Here is a 21,618-nt window from a genome sequence, read left to right as displayed (position 1 = left end):
TCCTATGAAAAAAGTGATTGGTTCAGTTTAAAACTTAAACCGTCGCACAAGTGCTTTTTCTTGAGACAACCATCATACTTAGTGTGCAGCGTAAGTGCTTTAAGCACGTCTCATTCTGTAACTATTAAAAAGATTTACTCAAGGATTTTATAAAATTATTTTACTGCTTTATTAAGGACATTCTTAAATGAAACTGGCTTTTAAATTTATTGGTTTTTTATTGTGGGTATATGGTGGTGAAATACAGTGACTGTCCGTACAGTTTGGTGCCACAGGCCTGATTTTTTGCAAAAGCACCAGCAGTTTTATCCAACATTGCTTTTGCACTGTCAGTTCACATAACAGCACAATCAGAAAAACTTTTAGCATTGTTATGAAAATACTTTTGACCACACAGACCCCTGAAAAGATTCCCCCCTCCCTTAACCCCCACCAGAAGACCACAGATGATGTTTAGGGAACTTTGGCCTTATCTGACCCTGCCTTGGTGCCTCTAGATGTCCAGAATCTCCTGGAATCTGAGGCTTGCTAACCTTACCCCTTTTAACTTGACCCTAATTAAGCCAACTGGCAGGCCAAATGTCTCATTTTTGGACCTGCCCAGTTTGAAAGTGACTGGGAAATGTTGGAAGCCCGGGGCCACCTTTAGTCTCGTGGCTTTGGTACATAGTTAACGCTGTCTTTTTAAACTCTGTCTTGTTTAGATGCCCTTCGCTGCTGCTGACTCAGAATACATTCAGAATTTCTTCTCAGATCCATTTTTATAAGTCCAAAGACAAAGAAACATTTTCCGTAAATGCCTCAAAAATACTTGCGCTCTGGGTTGTACAGTATACTTTCAGATCTCTGGCAGTTGTTGGTATGAAAAGAATCAGAAGTCAAGAGACCTGAATTTAGTTTGGGGCCATACTTACTAAATTCTGGGCTAGTCATATACCATTTGGTAGCCTGGATTTTTCCACCTATGAGGTTGTGAGGATAAAATAAGATATTGTATATAAAAGTTCTCTGAGTAATATTTAAGCACTGAAGTGATGACCTTCCAAAATAGCATAGTGGGATTCTTGGTAATACCAGAAAGTCAAGTGCCTAAAAGTTGAGTTGAGACCCAGAGAAAAGGATACTTCACTAAGATGGTAGATCCAGTATGAAAGAAGGACCTAGCAGTGTAACAAAACATGGCTAAGAGCTCACCTGTGAGCAGTGGCGGGGGCTGTGCCCAGGCCAGACTTCATCTGTGGATGCAATACTCAAGTCATTACCAACCAGGCACTTCCACGTATATTCTCTCATAACAGGACATCATGTGCAAAGATGCTGGCTGCCCTAGCCTATTATTAGCCTCATTATAGAGAAATCAGGGGCTTAAAAAATTATATAAGGGCACACACCAGTGCATGGCAAAGGTAGGCTTCAAACCCAGGTCTCTCTTCCAAATGTGCTCTTCCCCATTAATGGCTTTCAAATCTTCTTCCAAATAAAAATTTTTATGGAAGACTCACACATCATAAAACAGAAATAAAGCTACCCTGGTAGAAGCAGGAGTCCTGACCTTATCTTTCTCATCAGCTGGCCCCCTTACAAGCCCCACCCTACCTGGCCGCACCACAGCTCCTGGTAACCTGAGCCTCTGAGAAGCCAAGTTTTGAAAACCCATGCCCTGCTTTTGATACAATTTGTGCCTTAGGAGTCCAATCTGGGTAAATTCTTTCTCTGTGTCTATGTTTTGGGAGATAGGGGAAGGAAGACCTTATGTCTCAAGATGCTGGCCTCTGGGTTATCCTAACCTATGTTAACATCAGACACTATAAATAGATTTATGATTTACAAGTAACATTGGCCTAGGATCACAAACTCTCAGCTCCAAAAATGAAAACAGATTGTTGGTTTCTGAGACTATTTATAATGTAGTCTTCTGGTCAGTTCTTCCTTAGGGCTGGCAACAGATGAACTACTTGTACTTAACGCTGTCCCATCAGAGAAAACCAGGCAGATCCCTAAGTATCCTGCAGCTGCACAGGCATGACTTGCCCTCCAAAGCACCACTGGCAGCACTGCTTCCAGGGCCTGCACTAGACACTTTCTCCCTTGAAGACTCCTGGCAGAGAACTAGGTAGGTTTACATACCCGCGAATCCTTCCTTCATGGGAGCTCTTGAATTCCTCCTTCCATGCAATGGACTAGCAGCTCTCCAAACCTTACAACGATCTCTTTCTGCTTGCCTCTGCTCACATGGGATAAACCCTCTAAGGATGTCAGCAAGCCTCCCTGATCCACTGGTGGGTTTTGTGCCTCACCTAATAGATGCATTTACTTCAAGGAGGAAAAAAGGGTCCTACTTGTTTCAGCAACCACAATTACGTACTCCCACTTCCAGTATTTCACAGCTTGGACAAGAGCTCTCTACATGAAGAAGGGCCTTAGTCTAAGAGTCGTCAGCCCTACCTTCTTGCCTCCTGGAGAAGAGGCATCAGGGGGAGGTGTACTTGTGATGTTCAATGGGCTGGAGCCACAGCTGGAAGGCGATGACCCTCTTATCCTGTCAGAGAAAAGAGGAGTTAGTTACATTGCCTTTCCTTTTTTTTTCAGTGCAGTGTGTGTGTGTTGATGAGGGATGGAGGTGAGAAGATCTAGAATAGGGATTGGTAAGCCTTCAGTAAAGGATAGGAGAGTAATTATTTTAGGCTCTGTAGGCTATATGGCCTCTGTCACAACTACTGAACTCTGCCACTATAGCTGGAAAAAAAAAAAAAAGCCAAGACCATATGCAAATGAATGGGTGTAGCCGTGTTCCAATAAAACTTTATTTACAAGTGATAAGCTGGATTTATCCCATCAGCACCTGATCTAGAAAATCCTGGAGGCAAGCTTCTCACTGACAAAGCCCTTGGATTAAGGTCTGGATTTCAGGTTTGTGGATTTCAAGTAGGTGGCCAATTTCCTCACAGCCAGATCTCAGAGTAGATTGGCAGAACTTTAGAAGTCCAACCTCTATCTCTGATAGATGAACTAGACTCCACAGCAAATGATTTATCCTCTAACCCACAAACACTGCTTAGCTAGTGAATACTCAGGAGATGGAGGGTGCTGGGGCAGCTCAGCCACGCCTAGAAACTAGTCTTACAGTCCCAGTCATCATCGTCTAAGGAAACAGGTGATGAAAAACGGGTTCAAGCCCTTCTCAGCTAGCTTATTTCTCAGCATAGTAGGTTTACAGAGGGAAAGCCTTAGAACTATAAATCCATATAAACTCTTGTCAAGCTGAAGAACCTCAGGAAGGGAGAGCAGGACCTGGCACCACAGCTAGAGTCTAAGGGAGACCTGAATGGCAGCTGTATGACCACCAGGCTCTTGGCACCTGCATGGATGGATGAATGCAGCTGCTGGTGACCCTGGGACCCTTCCACTGCCCAGGAGACTTTTGGCTCTTGGTTGTTCTGCCTAGTTCTGTAATTTCTGAGTAAACAAGATCTCCCCCCCCCGGACCATAGGCTCCTCAAAGGCAGGATACAACTACATACCAGGTATTCTTCACTCACACAGATGACTACTAATTGCGTATTGAAAAAATTATTGAATGTCTCCTACTTTTCCCTACCTACATCTGTGGAACCACTATTGCCCCAGTTTCCCTATCTTGGAATTGCCTTTTCATCATTACTTATTTCATCTTCAATATCTAGTCCTTAAATTACTGACTTCTCTTTTGGACACAATTATCACTCTAGAGTGGGCCTCATTTTGAGTCATTAAGCATGCTCACCTTCATCTATTCCTATTCCAATCCAACTTTGAGGCTTATTTACACACATTGCTCATCACTCTACAATGCTCAGGGTCTTCACATTTTCTTCCAGTTTCAACTTCTCAGCATCATTTCTTAGAATTCTTAGCAATCTCCCATCACAACTCTGTGGTTCTTTCCTACAAAGAAGCTGCCCAGGCATGTGGCCTGCCTTTTTTTTTTTTCATCCTGAATATGCCACTCACACGCGCACTCGAGTGCATGGCTGTCTTTTCTAGAAGGAACGCACACCTTCATCACAAAACTCAGCTAAAGCCAAGTTCAAACCCTTCCTCGTTTGCTTCTGCCCAAGGAATCGTCGTTTTTGCTTTTATCATGAAGAAAATAGGCTTCGCAAAGATTCAATAGCTTTATACTATTCTTGGATGGTTTCCAGCAAAGCACTGGGTGTGCACACAGTGGCTGATCAGCACCACATTATCACTGCACCCCACCCCACCCACCTCTCCTTCCTGAAACAGACTGAAGCAGCCACATCCGTCCTTCCTGAAGGGCTGGAACAGAACTGTGCTACCCACTGGGATAAGAGCCCCTCTGCGGCCAATTAGAAAACAAGGCCAGCTTCTAGTTCTCCTCAGAGAATCAATCCAGTGGCAGCAGGGATCCTCTGATTATGTCCCATTAAGTTTGCATTCCCAAGGACCTGGTTTCCACCCTCTCCATTCTCTAAATTCAAATGGACTTATAATTACTGCTTCCCACTCAATGACTGCTCTTAAAGACTTAGATTTAATTAACAATTTTTGAGCACTCACCACATGTCAGTTTCTGTCGCTACATGACACCACATGTCAGTTCTAGGAACTTTCCTGAGTTCTCTCACAGTCCTAGAGCAATCTGGGGGAGACAGATAATTGCCTTCCTTTTATGGTTTAAGTCAACAGAGTCCAAGAATTTGAGTGACTCTTCTAAACAGAGGCCCAGGACTCAAACTCAGGTAAACTACTTGAGGTTCTCCTCTTTGATATGGAAAAGAAGGCCCACCCACACAAGTTTCTATTACCAGCTGATTAGCTTGGCCTCTACTACTAATCCTAGGCAGCTTTTTGACTGGAAGTGTCAGGCCCAGATCACGGCAGTTCACGGCTCTGCTTCTGCAGCTCTGTGATGTTAGTGCTCATCTATCTGCTGGGAAGCTCCCTGGGTCGTACACAAAGTAATAAAGTTGAGCCTCCCAGAGTTCCCTTTAGCTCTGACCTGTTTGGGTTTAGCTTCTTTATTTAAAGGCACTACATCTTAATCCTGACACTACTGACATTTTGGACTGAAAAATTCTCTCTCAGGGGTCAGGGATTGGGAGGGCTGTCCTGCGTCCTGTAGAATGTTTAGCAAGCAGCATCCCTGTCCTCTCTCCCCTGGATGTTTAGCAGCAACCTCCCACTCAAGTGTGACAACCAAAAACTGTCTCCGGACATCAACAAATCATCCCCGGGGGGGGCAAAATTGCTGCAGCATGGAGGACACTGGTTTAAGGGAACAGCTAGGTGTTACTTGCCTGTGGATTTCCATGATTTCCTCAGCAATCATTCGACCTATTTTTCCTGCCCCAGCCCTGGTTCCCCCTGGAATCCCTGGAACAGTGGGGTGGGTCCTCTTCGGGCCACCTACAACAGAGGAATCTGAGAGTGGGAAAGGGGAAAACCGAGGGAGAAGACCCTATTACGTGTTGAATTAAAACCAGTTCTTCCCATGATCCACTTGAAGTTCAACCTTAGGGTTGTGCCCGAAGGACATTAGAGCCATGGCTTTTCAGGAAAGGGCATTCCAGCAGGAAAAAGCTCACGTTTCCTTCCAGGATCAGACATGTTGATATATAGCCTCTACTTACTCATGCACGCCACATACATTTACTGAACACCACTGTGCTGCAGGCCAGGGGCACAGAGATTAAGTCGGCATCCCTGCCCTCAAGGAGCTCACAGTCTAAGGGGGAGACACATAAGACAGACAAGGGCTGGAGCACACCGTGATACGTTTGACAGGGCAGCACCAGGCATTCAGGGGGGCCAGGTGCAATTTCCTGGAAGAGATTAACTGAGCTGAGTCTTGTGAGAGGAGCACGAATCAGGGTGGCAGAGAGGAAAGGAAAGGAAAGCATTCCAGGCACAGCCACCAGTGTACACAAGAGCCCTGAAGAGGGCACAGCTTGGGAGACGACGCCAAGAAACTCAGTGCGATGATGATGGAGTGAGCAAGTGATGACACGGAGAAGCAGGTACCAGTCAGACCAGGAAGGGTCCTGGACGCCACCCTAACAGATCTGAGCCGTACCCACGGGGGATAACCAAAGGACTGACTCAGATGGGGGTTACTGAAAAGTCAACTGCTGCACAGGAGCGAACTGTAGTGGAGGACGGGGGCGCAGAGTGGAGAACGTGAGACTAGGGCTGGGAAATTACCTGCAATAATCCAGGCAACAGATGGGGAAGGCGGTGATGGGGAGGTTTAAAGATAGAAGGGGCAGGATTTCGTGTTTCCATATAATGGGAGAGAGGCAGGAGTCATGGCTTCTGGCTTAACCAACCAGGTTGGGGGTAGGGGGCTGCTGTTGTGCCGAAAACCAACGTGGACATACTGAGTTATAGGTGCCTCCTGTGGGAGTCCAGGAGGCAGCTGGAGGAACAGACCTGGAGGGACCGGATGTAGGATTCATCGATGAAGAGAAGGGGACTGAAGCCATGCAAGCAGGCCCAGGAAGGAGTCAGGTGCACGGGCAGCGGCCAAGGCCGGGCTGGGGGAGGGGGCCTGGCACAGTTCACACCTCGGTGCTGGCAGACACCCTCCTCCCACCTCAGGAGCCAGTGGCCGTGACCGAAGAGCCCTTCACATCACAGCTGCTGGGCAACACAGTGGAGGAAAGCACACGCAGCAAGGAGCTGGCCGTTTCATGGGCTTCCAGCGTCCAGGCAGCCTCAGGAAAGGCAAAACCAAGTTCCCAGCATTTCAAGCTCAACAGAGAAAGTGAGATGACAGCGTCCTTAGTGATCACTCCCGCGAGGCTCCCCCCTTGTTCCACAGAACATGGTGGCCGGGGACCCCAAACACTGGGGGCAGGGGGGGTGGCCACAAGCAGCTCCTCCAGGCAAGCCCAGCGCCCCGGTGGCACATAGTTACCTTCTCCAGAGGGCAGCATGCTGTCCATGCTGTGGGGGGATGCTGTGAGCTGCGGGAAGCTGGGGTCCCCGCCTTCCAGGACGTTGGCTCTGTGAACATCCCAGCAACAAGGAAACGTGAGTCAGGCCCGCCCAGAACTGTGCACCTTTCACCTTGGCCAAGGTGTCCGGTGTCCACTCTGGACCTGGACAGGCCAGAAAACGAAGTGTCTGAGTGGCTCAGTGGGTCTCCTCGCTGTCAGAGGACACGGCAGACAGCGTCCGGGGCTCTGGCCTTCCTAGCGCATGCGGGGTGCGGTCCAGCGGGGGTGGTGATGCAGCAGCCACCGCCGCTGCCACGAGGCTCCTCTCCAGGTGGCCGGCAGGGCACCGACCCCAGCCCCTCAGTCAGCTCTACCTACGGGTGGGGGTTGCACATCACCAGGAAGGAGATGTGGGGAGCAGGCGGCAGAGGGGGGCCTTCCCTTCCCTGCTCGCCCAGCAGGTGGCAGCCTTTGAGGCGGCATTCCGCAGCGCTGAGTGCTCAGGCCACCAGCCTGGGGGCACAGATCCCCATCCCTCCTCCGCCAAGGCCCGTATGGGCTGGTGAGCCTTTGAACTCAAAGGCTGGCTGCTTTGTCGGGAAGGAAAGGCTGCTGTCTCCGAGAGCCTTTCCAGCAGCCGGGGGCCTGAGAGTTCTGAGTACTGAAGCGTGTCCTTTGTTAGCCACCTTCTGGCTTCTGCCAGTCCTGAGGCTTCACAGGATATTAGCAGGATGACAGTAAAGGATGGGATACTGGCTGTTGCCTGTACCCCCTTTCCCAGGTAAGGGCCCCAAGGCATTCCTCCTTGAAGCAAGGGAGCTTCTGAAATAGGAAAGACACTTACAAAACAACGGTGTTCGTGGAGACAATGTATTCCACTTCCTTGGTCCAAGGGTTCATGAAACTGAACCACCGACTCCGTAGTGTGATGAAAGAACCATCTTTGATTTTAAACTTGTAGCAATTAGTGGTAATCTTTTCTCTTGACTGTAAAACTGAAAATATAAAGAAACCATGAACATTATTGTTTCCTCAGAACAATGTATTAAACTAACCAAATCCTAAATGCGCTCAGGCTTCAAGGCCATCCCCTCTTTAATAAGCCATGGGAGGTGGCACCTCAGAGAAGAGGGTGTTTCTGAGGACCTGATTTCTGAGCCTTCCAATCTGGTTGTGAACCTGTCACTATTCTTCAGAGTGTATGAAATGAAGGGAATAACAGTGCATTCTAGACATCTAAGTGGATTCATCTATGAAGTGAATGCCACACAAGAAGGCTCAGTCCACAGGGACCACGTAATCTCCCCATCACAAAGCCTGAGGACATCCGGATTCAGGCAGCATCTCACCCATGGAAACCTCATTCTTTCATGTAACAAACATGTAGCAAGTATGCTTCACGTGTCAAGTACTGGAGATAAGAGAGACAGGATATGACTTGCACCCTCAGAAGAGGAATGAGGGACAGGTACGCAGAGGCGATCAGAGCCTTCAGAGGTGAACACAAGTTTGCCAAAAGGGAGGAGGGAAGAACCCAGTGCTTACCCGAGGAGTGGCAGGGCCTGGGGTCGGGGTGGGAACAGTGAGATGTCAGTGTGTCTGGAGGACAAGGCCTCTGCACACAGGGATCGGGTGGGGAGGTGAAGCTGGGGAGGTGGCTCAGGGCCGGGACATGGAGGGTCTTGAGCATCTGTCAAAGGTGACTGGGCAGGGGGTTTTGAGCACAGATGTGATTGGCAGGCTCAGTCTGTCAGAGCATAAGCAGGACAGCAATGGAAGGTGGATTGGCGGGTCTGAGGCAAGTCCATCACAATTATCAGGTGGGTACGAGGGCTGCATCAGGGGCTTGGCAGAAAGGGGCCTCTTTGGAGATGCAAGGCTGAGATGAATGAACAGTTCTGATGGAGGAAAGAGTAAAGAAGGGAGTCAATGTTGGCTACTGTCTCAGGAAGCTATGTATGTGGCTGCGCCATTAACCAAGAGGAAAATGCAGGAGGCAGTGCAGGGATTTGTAGAAAATTAGATCCGCTTGGGCCACACTACATCTTTACATAGTCCAGGGAAACCCTCTGAACCAGAGATGCCTTCCAGAAATTTCCCTGGCCAGCGTAAAGATCTGCTAGGCAGTCGGGGTGGGGGGTTATCTGGAAGGGGGTAGATGGGGCTGGGGGAAGGAGCAGCGTCCCCTCCTCCCAGACATTCTGGCCTGTAGGTCCCTGGGCTGGCTGACTCCCACCTCACGGGGGCAGATTTCTCTGCAAGGGTCCATGGACATGTCTAGAAGGAGAGGGACACTTGAAACTTCAGACCTGGTGTACAGCCCAGCAGCTTACCTTGCCTATGACATTCTGCGAGATGTCCTATGTCGTCTTGGTGGAAATACTCATAACACGACGTGCCTAGAAGTTCTTGTGGTAAATATGCCAAAATAGCTGTTGCCCTAAAAGGGAAAAAAAATTTTTTTTTTTTTTTTTTTTTTTAAAGAAAATAACATTCAGATAATTAACAGATCTCTGCAGTGGATGACTCCCACTACAGCCAATGAAAACAAGGTCAAAGCTGGGTGGGTTCAGAGGGCTTATTACATGGGTTTTGTTCTTTCTCGTGAAGCTGACTTTAATCGGGGTTATAAAAACAGAGAGAGAAAAAGACTTTCAAAGGGGCTGTTAGCTCAAGACATCAAATTTTAGGTTTAAAAGTAGTAACTGTTTTAGATTAAAAAAAAAAAGTGGTAGGACTCTAAACTCCAGGTCAAAGCTTCTCCAATTTATTGCCTGCTCTTTATCAGGGTGACCAGAAGCCCATCATGGGGCCCACAGGGACCTTGAGAAGTGACTGCTTCCTTTTCTAGTATTTAGTGGCTGGCTATTTCCAGTACCCAGAAAAATTGCTAGCCTGTGGATACTTGTAAGGAAGCAGCAGAGAGAAGTGGAAATCTGGGTTCTTAGCCCAGGTCTACTGCCAACGAGTTACGAATCTGGGAGGGGGCTGGTCTTCAGGCTGAGCCTCGGTTCATCAACCATAAAGCACGAGACTGGACTAGATCAGTGTTGTCCAGCAGAACTTCTGTGGAGACAGAAATGTTCCATTCAGGTACCATTCGCCACTGTTGCTGCTGTTTAATCGCTAAGTTGTATCCAATCCTTTGTGACCCCACGGCCTGCAGCCTACCAGGCTCCTCTGTCCATGGGATTCCTCAGGCAAGAATACTGGGTGGGTCGCTATTTCCCTCTCCAGGGGATTTTCCTGACCCACGGAGTGAACCTGCATCTCCTGCACTGGCAGGCAGATTCTTTATAGCTGAGCCACCAGGAAAGCCACATGTGACTACCGATACTTGAAATGTGGTTAGTGAGCTGGGGGAATTTAATTTCACATTTTATTTAACTTTAATTGATTAAATTAAATTGCCATATGGGATTACTATAGCCAATGACTACTGTATTGATAGCTCAAGACTAGATAATCTTTTCAAAGTCCCACATCCCAGAATTCACATTACAGTAATTAATGGAACACTCCATAGATTCAGAGAGCATGCTATGCCTATTATTTCTCTTTTAGCCATGGACATCAAGCCACCCCACTTCACTGTCTCTACCTGCCAAAGAATGACATGGAGAAAATTTCTGTATTTATGATGATAACCCACTGCTACTGCTAAGTCGCTTCAGTCGTGTCCAACTCCGTGCGACCCCATAGATGGCAGCCCACCAGTCTCCCCTGTCCCTGGGATTCTCCAGGCAAGAACACTGGAGTGGGTTGCCATGTCCTTCTCCAATGCATGAAAGTGAAAAGTGAAAGTGAAGTCGCTCAGTTGTGTCCGACCCTCAGCAACTCCATGGACTGCAGCCTTCTGGGCTCCTCCGTCCATGGGATTTTCCAGGCAAGAGTACTGGAGTGGGGTGCCATTGCCTTCTCCGGATAACCCATTAGGTCTCATTTTTCAGCAGATCCACCCATCACTTCCTCCTCTCTATCTTTAAGAAAGGCAGCCAACGGCCCAGTCTGCTCTGCTTTACTCAAGGTTGAAACTCCGCTGCCAAGACTGTCCAAGGGTAACGTCCAGACTCTTACCTCTGGTCTACAAAAACAAACTTCCCATCTATCGCGTGCCGGGAGACATATTCCATTGACTTCACCCTGATTTCCCCGTTTGCCGGTTGTGGAACCATGTGAGAGTGCAGCCGTCCAATGGCGACAAGGCAGCTAAGATTACACCCCTCGTTGTCTGGTTCGTTGTCTTCATCCAGCCCCATCTTTGTGGGCGGCCAGCTTTTCAAATAGCCTGTGCTGTGGATTGTGCAGAAGCTTTTTCGATCTGCTGGAAAGCAAAGTGCGATGTCAGTGGGGCTTTGGGACCTGGAAGCACAGGCAGCCTATCATGCGCTGGGATGTAGGAAAGGACTGAAAACATAAAAATCAAAGCCTACTGTCCAGAAGTTGGCATCAAATGAAAGAGAAAGATAGAAAGATCAGGCATGATCCAGCGTCATGTGTGTTTCGTAGCAATGATGATACCAAATGGGCATCACGTACACCAAGGAAGGAGCAGCACGATCTCCCTGGCAAGGAAGGCTGCCCAGAAGAACTGTGTAGGAGGAGGGCTGGGAGGGATGAGCACTGGCTGAAGGACCAGAATGTATAAAGGCTGAGAAGGTACAAAGACCCAGAGGGGCATCCTGTACAGCAAACAGCAGAGCGCTCCATGCAGGTGAAGTGAAAAGGGAGGTGCTGGGCTAAGTGCTGGGAAGGCATGTTGGCAGCACACTGTCGCGGCCTTGGATCATTTGCTCACAAAGGTGTTAACCTTTCCCAGATTGGAAATGGAGAGTTTCCAAGGGCACTTATGGTGGGGAAGCAGCAAAATCACATCGCGATTTGGATGCTTTAGTGACTCGGGTCACTGGAAGACAGTAAAAGCCAGGAGGAGGATAATAATACAGCAAGAAATGCCGGGGACTCACGATGGCAGTGTTGTGGAGATGAGGAGGAGGCAGAAAGGACGCGGGGGAATTTCTGAGCTGAACTTTTGGGATCTGGTCTGAGTATCAAATATTTGGTATGAAAAAAGAAAACACAGATGAGTCCAACTTTTTCGGATTGAGTGGTTACAGGTACCATTTGTTGACTCAGGGGAGAGAATACAGAGTGTGTTTTAGAGGAGAGGGAGAAAAGATTTCAGTGTGAGACACGTTAAGTGTGAAGCATCCGTGAATTTCAACAGTACACATTTTGTGTGTGTGTAGGGGTGCCTCGTGTTGCAGCACGTGGGATCTTAGTTCCCCAACCAGGGCTCAAACCTGTGCCCCCGCTGCCGTGGAGGACCGCCAGGAAAGTCCCAGTCGACACATTCTTATGGAATGTTTACCGAGCATCGGGTCTGTGCTAGTTACTGGGCAAGAGTGGAAAACAAGTCAGGCATGCCTCTGTGGAATTTACAGCCTAACGGGGGAGAGGTACTTTAAACAAATAATCACACAAATGACTACGTAACTGCAATGGGAAGCAAGTGTTACAAAGAAAACCTGCAGGGTGTGACATGCAGACAGAAGGCAGTCTGAGGGACTGAGTGACAGACATCGAGGGCCACTCTGAAGGAGGGTCTGCAGAGAGCCAGGGAGGGGAGCCGGTGGCGAGGGAGGCACTTCCTTCAGAGGTGACACCATGTGTGCAGATACTGAGTGAAAAGGGGTTGGAGGCATCAAAGGGAGGTCTGCACGGCTCAAACCTATGGAGGAGTGTCAGGGGAGGGCGCTGCAGGATCACATTAAAGATTTTAAACTCTTCTTCAAGAGCAATGGGAACCAATGAAGGGTTTGAAACAGGGGACTGATACAAAGATTTGCTTTTAGAAAGGTCACTCTGGCCATGTGAAGGGCTGGAGAGCGTGAGGAAGGTACTTCAACAAACTTATGAGACCCAGGGCAGCCTCGATCGAGTGACAGCAGTAACACACACACTTCTGCAGGGGTGATTCATAGCAGCAAGAACCCTAGGTCGGGGGGAGGGCAACGGGGAGAAGGTGTCTCCCAGGCTCTTAGCACACACAGCTAGATGCAAGGGGCTGCCATTAACATTCCAGAGGAAGCCTGGGTGGTTACTTCTATGCCTATCACCTATGAGATGCCCTTGAGATGTCCAAGCAGGTAGATTAAATAAGCAGTTAATTTACAAATCTGGAGTTCAAAAGAGCAGTGTGGGCTGGAAATATGAACCTGGAAATTACTGGCATATAAATGCCATTGACAGCTACGTGGGTGGGCGACACTACCTATGGACTGTGTTTGTATCTACTCCTCCTAAGAGAAGAGGGCTGGAAAGGAACCAACAGAAAGCACTCAGAGGAGAGTTCAGAGTGGAGGGGGCAGGAAGGCGAGAAGAAACACTTCACCGTGGAAGAGAAATGGCATGTCCGCTGCTCCTAGCCACCTGTAGGCACTGGTGAACCTAGGGTAAGTCTGGCGGGCGCTGGGGACGCAGGGAACTGTGACTGAGAATACTCTTTCCCAACCACACAAAAACAAACAGAATTGAAACAGAGGAGGCCTCTCCACGAATCTGTCAGGACTTCCTACCTCCCCGCTGCTCCCCAAATGCCCTCACAGAAGCAGGGCCACAGAGGTCCTGGCTGCAAACCTGCAATCTGCCTGCTCTGAGCCCACACCCTACTGAGCGCCCCTCTGTGGAAAAGCCAGCCTCACCTGTGAAAGGATTTAATGAGCTCTTAAGTGGTTACCTTTTTTCTTGGAGCAGGTAGAGGGGAAATCCTTGTCTTCCACTTTTACTGAAGGCCTGTTACACTTCATCCTACAGAAGAAAGAACGCCGTGCTCCAGAACATAATCGAGATGGCCCAGGGGTTATATCTGTTTTAACTGGAAGTCCAGCTGCAAATCAATACACAAAACGTGATAAACTGAGGGTCGTGTCGTCTGTCAGGCAGGGGAGCATGCCCTTGAAGAAAGCCTTTTCCTTCCTGCCTCTCTGTTCTGTAACAGGGGCCTCCTCACAGGCCTGCATTCTACGCTGTGAGCCTGCAGTGCTTCTAGACCATGCAGAATGCAGCTACTGACGAACGGACTAGGCGCTCCAGGGAACAAAGAAATATACACGGGACCCTCTTCTCAGCGGGAGCTGAGAGGTGGAAATGGAAGTTCACCGGAAGGACTGTGCTCATGCCACACATGGTGTATGACTGAAAAGTGCCAAATAAAGGGCAGAAACAGCCGGTGTTTCCCAGAGGGGGCAGAAAGTGGGCTGGGACCTGGAGAGTGGGCAGGATCTGGACACTGGGATGGAACGGAGGCAGCAGGGTTGGCTCGTGTTCTCAAGCCTGGCTGGACACCAGAACCCCCAGACTCTGTATCGACCTGAAGATGCTTGAGCCCAATTCTAGATCTGTGCTGCCCAGTGCGGGAGCCACTAGCTATATGCAGCCGCTGGGATCTTCAAATTGGAGGTGTGCAGTACATGTGAACATACCCAAGATTTCAAAGACTTAGTGGAAAAAAAAAAATCGGAAAGACTTCCTTTTGTATTTAGTGTTAAATAAAAGATAGTATAGTTTTGCATTTATTTTTACTTTTTAAAATGTAGCTATCAGGAAATTTAAAGTTATTTATGTGGTTCATATTTGTGGTTTGAATTCTAGTTTTGGACCAACTGAATTACAATCTCTGGAGAAAAGCCTGACTGTTATCCTGATAGAAACATGGGATACTTGTCAGCACAGAAGCCGGGGATCTGAGCCTGCTCCCCACCTCTCCACCCCGAAGTCCTGCACTGCATCCTCACGGGGATCTGAGCCTGCCCCCCGCCCCTCCACCCCGCAGTCCTGCACTGCATCCTCACGGGGATCTGAGCCTGCCCCCCCACCTCTCCGCCCCGCAGTCCTGCACTGCATCCTCACGGGGATCTGAGCCTGCCCCCCCACCTCTCCACCCCGCAGTCCTTCATTGCATCCTCACCGGGATCTGAGCCTGCCCCCCAACCTCTCCGCCCCGCAGTCCTGCACTGCATCCTCACGGATGAGAAGGTCTGTACCGTCCAGCCCTCCCCGTCCCCTGAGTGTTTTTCTCCAGCAGCACCAGCAAACCCCAGCACCACCCTTCTGCCCCCATCCACCAATCATTTCTTCTGCTACTTTCTTCCCTTCATCACCTGCAAATATTAATTCATCTTTTCAAACCCACCTGGAGCTGTCACCTACTCCATGATGCGTGTGCCCACACCCACATGAGGATGAATCATCGCTCTCTGTGGCTGGTACTATGTCTATGGCTGCACTTATTATACACGGTGCTGTCTCCTCGTCACCCTGACTACATGGGTAACAGCCTTAGAGGCAAGGACCAAACAGCATTCACCTCTTCCTCCTGAGGTCACTAAGACAACTGCAGGACCAGACTATAAAGGGCAACGGGTGGCACTGTACTTATAGGAAGATGAGGGGTGCCTTGGTGAAAGGATGACTTAAAGGAGATTCCACTGGCGGTTATTTCCTTCCAGAGACTATAATGGAGAGCCTGGGAGCAGGAAGCTAGTTAGGCTATGACGGCACTGGGCCAAGGTAAATACGTTGTGCTTACTATGTGCTGGAAACAACGTGCTGTATGTTTTTAGAATATTAAATCCTCACAGCAACCTGATGAAGTCGGTGACACTGTGCAGGTAAGGAAGCTGAGGCACAGACAGGTTAAGTAACTTGCTCAGGGTCACGCAGCTAGTAAATGGTGGAGACACGATTCGAGCCCTGCCTCTGACTGTGGAGTCCATGCTCTTAACTGCTGGAGTGCAGAGCTCCCCGTGGGACTGAAGGGGGCGAGAGCTCCTGGCAGGCAGGGGGGCAGGAGCAGGAGCAGGAAGCCGGGGAAGACGTGAGTGGTGCTCCACTGCTGCCACGAGGAAGCAGGGAGGCAGGTGGGGGGAGGGACCTCAAGAGAAACCACTCTGGTCAGAGAGATGTCATATTTATACTTTTTCATCTTACGAGGCTGCATGAGTACAACTCAGACACACAGAAGTGATTTTTTCGGGGGAACAAATCAAACTGATGTGAACCCTTTTAACTCAGGAACATACAACTGGGGATTCTAGATCCTGAAAAAAAAATTGACTAAAAATCAGAAAGAATCAAATTAAAATGGTTGTTTTTCCCCTCACGAATTTGGACATTGAAGTTTTTTCTTCTTTATGTAAACCAGAAGAGAAACAAACATGAAGTAATATAATAATTCCATTTAGCCAAAGAGCACTTGTGACCCAGATAAAGGGCAGAGAGGTAGGAACCCAGCCGCTGAGGCCGGCAGAGCACACACCATGCAGCCCAGCGCTCGGTAGCTCCCGAACTCACTTTTTGCATCTATGAGCCGCTCCCGGGGTGCCGTGTCGGAGGAGGAGAGCTGCTCCTTGACTTTGGCGATATCTTTAGGATGCAGGTAGTCAAATAAACTCTGACCAATCAGGTCATTCTGTGGGAATGCATCACCAAGAAGGACAAGTCAACGGCATGCGGAATATAAATTAACCAACAAGGGCTTTGCCTTTACTCTGCACGTTTAAGCGTGAGAATCTCAAGTATTTCACATGTTAACATGGACACACGTCCAGGCACTTGGCCTAGATAAGGACACCATGAATGAGGCACTGAGAAGGCAAGAAGGGACAAGGGCTCAACCACATAAACAGCTCCCGCTCCTCTAAGGCCAAAGTCTTTCAAGGCATGTATCCCTTTACCATTTACTTCCCATGCCCACAGATTCCCTTCTAAGACCTCAGCGCGAGGAATCAGGGCGTGGGCTCTGACTCTAGCTCCATTAGACCTCTGTTCTTAAACAAGTTGTGTCATACTACATGCCTCACTAGCCTAATTGTTAGCAGAGTTATAAATAACTTCCTCCACAGCTTTGCTCTAAGACTGAAAAGAGCAAAACACTTTGGAAACATGAAATTTACATTAATTTATATAAATGTTATTTTGATACTGCAATTCTTCTGCTTTACCAAATTTCCATGCAAATACCAGTATAAGCGTGAGTGAATGAATGAAAAAAATAAGTAAAAACTCTAGGGACAAAACAGGTGATAAGCTCTTTTCTAGAAGCTTTTATATAAATAGTTATATGATTCTACAAACAGTCATAGAATGTGTGGATTGTTACAATCATTTTACAGAGGATGCTGAGGTTCAATAGAGCTAATAAGTGATACATCACTGTAGATACAGTATGGGTGGATTCCCATTTTTCTTATTCCCTGGCATTGTACTGTCTGCCTGTCTTCCCTGTCAAATATCCCCTTGCCCCGCTACCCCTACACTTGCGGAAGTGAGAAAGTTACAAGGCTGATAAGGTCAAACTTCCCAATGGAAGCATATTAAAGGAAGTTTTCTAAGTTTATATTCATTTCTGTGTTAAGAATTTTCTGGAAGAAGGATGGTGTTGGGGAACAATAGAAGCATTTCACATATCACTTGTCAATTAATTATTCTGAGAAGTGGGGTAACCTTTTTGGCCGCTGTAAGGCTGCCCACCACCAGTGGGAACAGGGGCAGTACCTGGCTGTAGTTGAGGATCTTGAAGACAGACTCTGACACAAAGAGGATCTTCCCTCGGTCACATCCTACGACAAACAAAAATCCATCTGCTGCCTAATCAGGAGAAATGGATAATCAATTTATCACACTTCAGGAAACATGATTTATAATCACTCTGATAGCAAATAAGGATTTATTTTCTAAGCGTCCAAAGCACGGGACTGCAGTCACTGACAATTTCGCAGGTGTCCTGAGAACAGGATGCTTAGAACAAATACCTGAGAATGATAAGATTCTCTTCAAGGCAGACATATACACATGTATCACTAGTGATTACCGGGGAAAGTCCAATTACAGAGAGTTTTGTTTCGAAGGAGAACTCAGTTTAAGATTTTTCCTTTGACTGCATGAAGGTCCAGAGAAATCCATTTCATTGCTCTAAGTATAACAACACTATAATATCATAGAATCTGAGACTGGAAGGAAACTTTAGGGTCAAAATTCCCTCTCAAATATTGAAGCCAGCATCTGTCCAAGACTTGAACACCTCCATTTCCAGGAAGCTCTCTGGAACAGTGGGTGCAGCATCTGAAGTGTGGTCTGCTTTTGTTTTTTTATGCTGATGGTACGAAGTGGGGCTGGATCACTGGTATGGTTTTTACCCCCTCCCCAAAGCGATTCTAATGTTCACAGGTTAAGAACAACTATTCTCAAGTTTTATTCCCTGATGCAGAGATGAGCTGTTTGTATCCTAAATGAGACAAGAAAAGCCAAGCAAAAATTTCTCCTGACATTCTTTCACCTCTTCTTCACTTTAAATACAGGCAAAAATCCAAAGTGTCGACAAAGATAGGTGTGGAGACAGGACAGTATTTGTTGGACAGACTAAGGCAGATATATACTGAAGCTATGGAACATGAGAGCTTAGGATGTTTTGTGCAAATGTGACTGAATCCCACCCAGGACTCTCCAGATGAGCAACCCCTAAGAACCCCTGCTGGGGCCTTTCAGGCACCGGAGGGTGCTCCCTGCTCGCCCACGCACTTGCTCCATACTCAGGTTGCTGTTGTTCAGTCGCTCAGTCATGTCCGACTCTTTGCGACCCCCACGAACAGCAGCATGCCAGGCTTCCCTGTCCTTCACTATCTCCCGGAGTTTGCGCAAACTCATGTTCATTGAGTATACTCAGCTACCACAGACTAAATCACATGCATCATTATCTTTGTTATTCGCTGGTCCTTGGTCTGTTCTTTGGAATAGACTACTAAAGAACCTAGGGCTTTCCCAATGGCTCAGATCTGCCTGCTCATGCAGGAGATCCCTGGGTTGGGAAGATCCCCTGGAGAAGGAAATGACAACCCACTCCAGTATTCATGCCTGGGAAATCCCATGGACAGAGGAGCCTGGCGGGCTACAGTCCATGGGGTTGCAAATGTCGGATGCGACTGAGCACACATACACACGCTAATAAAGAACCTACTCCCTTTTCCACAGAAGGGCCTTTGGGATGCAGTTAAACTCAAAGAACTAAGGAAATGAATTCATGCGCCAGAAGGTAACAGAATGGTATGTGCGCTTGTGCTGGGATAAAAGACATGAGTGAGAGGGGAACAGACTCACTACTGCTGTGAGAGGGCCTGGCAGGCCACCTGCCAGAAGGAAGCTGGGGCTGATCCCTTCCTAAGTTAGGCCTCTGTGCTGGCCTGGGGGCAAAGGATGACAGTGAGGGGGAAGCCACTTCCCAAGCACCATCTGCTAGAAGCCTCATTCTGTCAAGAAAAAGAGGGTATTAATAACTTCCTCATTTGCCTTGCAGACAACCTTATATCTCAACTAGAGAAGAGAGTATTTTGAGGCTTTTCATTAATGAAGTGATGTGGCTCAAAAGGTTCTTGGGAAGAAGGTGCCTGGGACATTCTGGAAGAGATGCTGAGCAGACTCAGGCCCAAGCTGATGGCAAGCGGAGTGGATTTCAACACATTCAGGGGAGAGAGAGAAGGTTCCAGAGGCCGGTGAATATGGTCAATGTAGGGGAGGCACAAAACATTCCGACTCTGCTTCGCTCGGGAAGATGAGCACCAGCAGGTGAAGGAGCCAGGCTGAGGGCCAGCCAGAGAGCAGAGGAATGAGAACACGAGCACCACGGGGCCGGGAAAACGAAGGCAGGCTCGCCCTCAGGGAAAACGGCGTTGAGTTAACAAGTGACACGGCGCCCGACGGGCTGCCTCACTTTCAAAGCTTGGCAGGGACAGGTTCTAGACGCTATAAACCGGTCAGGCTCACTGCTCCTTGACATTCCAGTCATTAAAGGTATTTTTGAAAGCACTTGGTAAGGAAAGCAATTAGTCAGATTTGCACTGGTAAGGGAGACTGAAAGTCCAGTTTCTGCTGCCAAACTGTTCAGACATCATCTGAGTGGACCCTGCTGTCTGCGGAAGCAAATTCCCAGGGACTCAGCATCCAGAAGTGGCGAGGAATTAGACAGTGCTTCCCAGCCACTGAGATGGAGCAGAGAAATGAGAAAAGTTCCATGAGAGAAGACAGATCACCACTGACGTTGTGTGAGAGAGAGAAGCAGAAAAGGCAGGCCCAAGATGAAGTCCCTCACTTGAACAGCATTAAAACCCTTATCCCAGACCCTGATAAGTATGAGCATCTAACAGAGAATCATTCAGAAAAGCAGCAACAATTACTAAACACTTGTTGTTGTAAAAGGAACTTGTTTTATATGTGTACATACATACATGTATTTCTTTAAAAAACACCAAATTACCAGTATGGTGATCAGGACCAGTTACATAATTAGTAGGGTCCAGGACAGAACGAAAATGCAGGAACCCTTGTTTTCAAAATACAGTCTTCAGGGTGGTGACAGCAGAGCATTAAACCAAGTACCGGGTCCTATGTAGCTGCAAGGGTTGCACGCCTGTGAAGCCAGCCCTGATGGTTTCTCTGGAGATGCTGCAGATACAGTTCATATCTTAATCCTAGTATGTTCTCCCTGAGAACAAGGACATTTTTATGAAAAGGATGGAAAGGTGAGGGCAGCACTGAGTCCTCCAAGTCTGCCTTGACAGGTAACCAAATGACCATCACTGACTTGCTGAGAAGACTCGCCCCCACCCTTAGGTGTTAATCAGTGATTGGATGTTTGTAGGACAGTGCCATGCAAAACCCATTAAGTACTAAAACGTCTGTTGAATTAGTGAACAAATGAAAATGGAAGACAGAGGCTATGCCTATCCAGTCTACAAGTCACACAAAGCTTTGAAGGATCGCTAGTGATAAGCTGAAATGTGGGACTATCCAATAAACAGATTGACAGAGAAGTTCAAAAAGACCAACTGTACCTACACAAGATGTAAAAACCCTTGCCTAACAATAATTCATGTACAAGAGAGCCAGGGAGGGTGCTGTGACAGCTGTCCCAGATGTGGCACTAATGAGATGGCTTCTCCTGCAAGGAGGCACCAGCCCCACTCGACCCCAGGCCAACCAGACCACAGCTGCAGTCCCACACCAGGTCATGACTTTCAATCAGCCACCACTGGAAAGAAATCCAGCAGACGGATGTGGCTCTGGAAAGAACGTGTGCCATCTGCTGTTCCCCACCCTTCTTGTGCCTGCTTCTCCTCTGGAGGCTGGAAGATCTAGATACCTGTGCTGCAACCTGCTTTGCACCTCTAGGGGACCAGGTGACATTTTCAAGATAAGCTGAAGTCTACTCCTGTGCTTCCAGGAAGGCATGCCTTTTCCTGATACAAAGGACAGCTGGCCTGGAGTCTCCCCTGCCCTCTTTCTGGCTGGTGAGCTATTGAAACCTGGCATAGCCATCCCCCTCCAAGGTGAAAATCTGGCTCAGCAGGGTGGTACAAGAAGACAGAGAGGGCCTGGCTCCTGCTGACCTCCCTGAACCTCCACAGCAGCCCCTCACTGCCTAATCAGGACTGGCTATGCTTGAGAAACAAAGCCCTGTTGACTCATAACGTCTTGTTCCTTGCATTTAATAGAGCATATCACAAGGGGGTGGGCAGACACTACTGCAATGAGCAGGCAGGCCAGGCTAACAGGGGGCTTGAAGCCAGGATGAGCTGAAAATGGGTAGTGAAGATGGAGAAAACCAGAGGGACCACCCTCTATG

General features: G+C 48.2%; 1 protein-coding gene across 10 annotated transcripts in view; it reads right to left on the bottom strand.

The window, feature by feature from the left end:
* Positions 1 to 21,618, bottom strand: part of ARNTL (aryl hydrocarbon receptor nuclear translocator like) — a 108,009-nt gene that overhangs the window by 3,389 nt on the left and 83,002 nt on the right. For 9 of the 10 annotated variants that reach the window (XM_027563324.1, XM_027563321.1, XM_027563323.1 and 6 more), the window contains 9 exons: positions 17,499 to 17,591; positions 16,296 to 16,413; positions 13,681 to 13,830; positions 11,019 to 11,265; positions 9,275 to 9,381; positions 7,786 to 7,936; positions 6,920 to 7,008; positions 5,301 to 5,409; positions 2,446 to 2,539 (listed from right to left, as the gene is read on the bottom strand). In XM_027563324.1, coding sequence (XP_027419125.1) covers positions 2,446 to 2,539; positions 5,301 to 5,409; positions 6,920 to 7,008; positions 7,786 to 7,936; positions 9,275 to 9,381; positions 11,019 to 11,265; positions 13,681 to 13,830; positions 16,296 to 16,413; positions 17,499 to 17,591 — 1,158 coding nt within the window. The remainder of the gene's footprint in view (positions 1 to 2,445; positions 2,540 to 5,300; positions 5,410 to 6,919; positions 7,009 to 7,785; positions 7,937 to 9,274; positions 9,382 to 11,018; positions 11,266 to 13,680; positions 13,831 to 16,295; positions 16,414 to 17,498; positions 17,592 to 21,618) is intronic. The other variant, XM_027563328.1, reaches the window with a different exon arrangement.

The sequence above is a fragment of the Bos indicus x Bos taurus genome, chromosome 15 (genome assembly GCF_003369695.1).
Source record: "Bos indicus x Bos taurus breed Angus x Brahman F1 hybrid chromosome 15, Bos_hybrid_MaternalHap_v2.0, whole genome shotgun sequence".
In the NCBI taxonomy this organism is placed as follows: Eukaryota; Metazoa; Chordata; class Mammalia; order Artiodactyla; family Bovidae; genus Bos; species Bos indicus x Bos taurus.
This window is presented reverse-complemented; position numbering and strand designations above follow the sequence as displayed.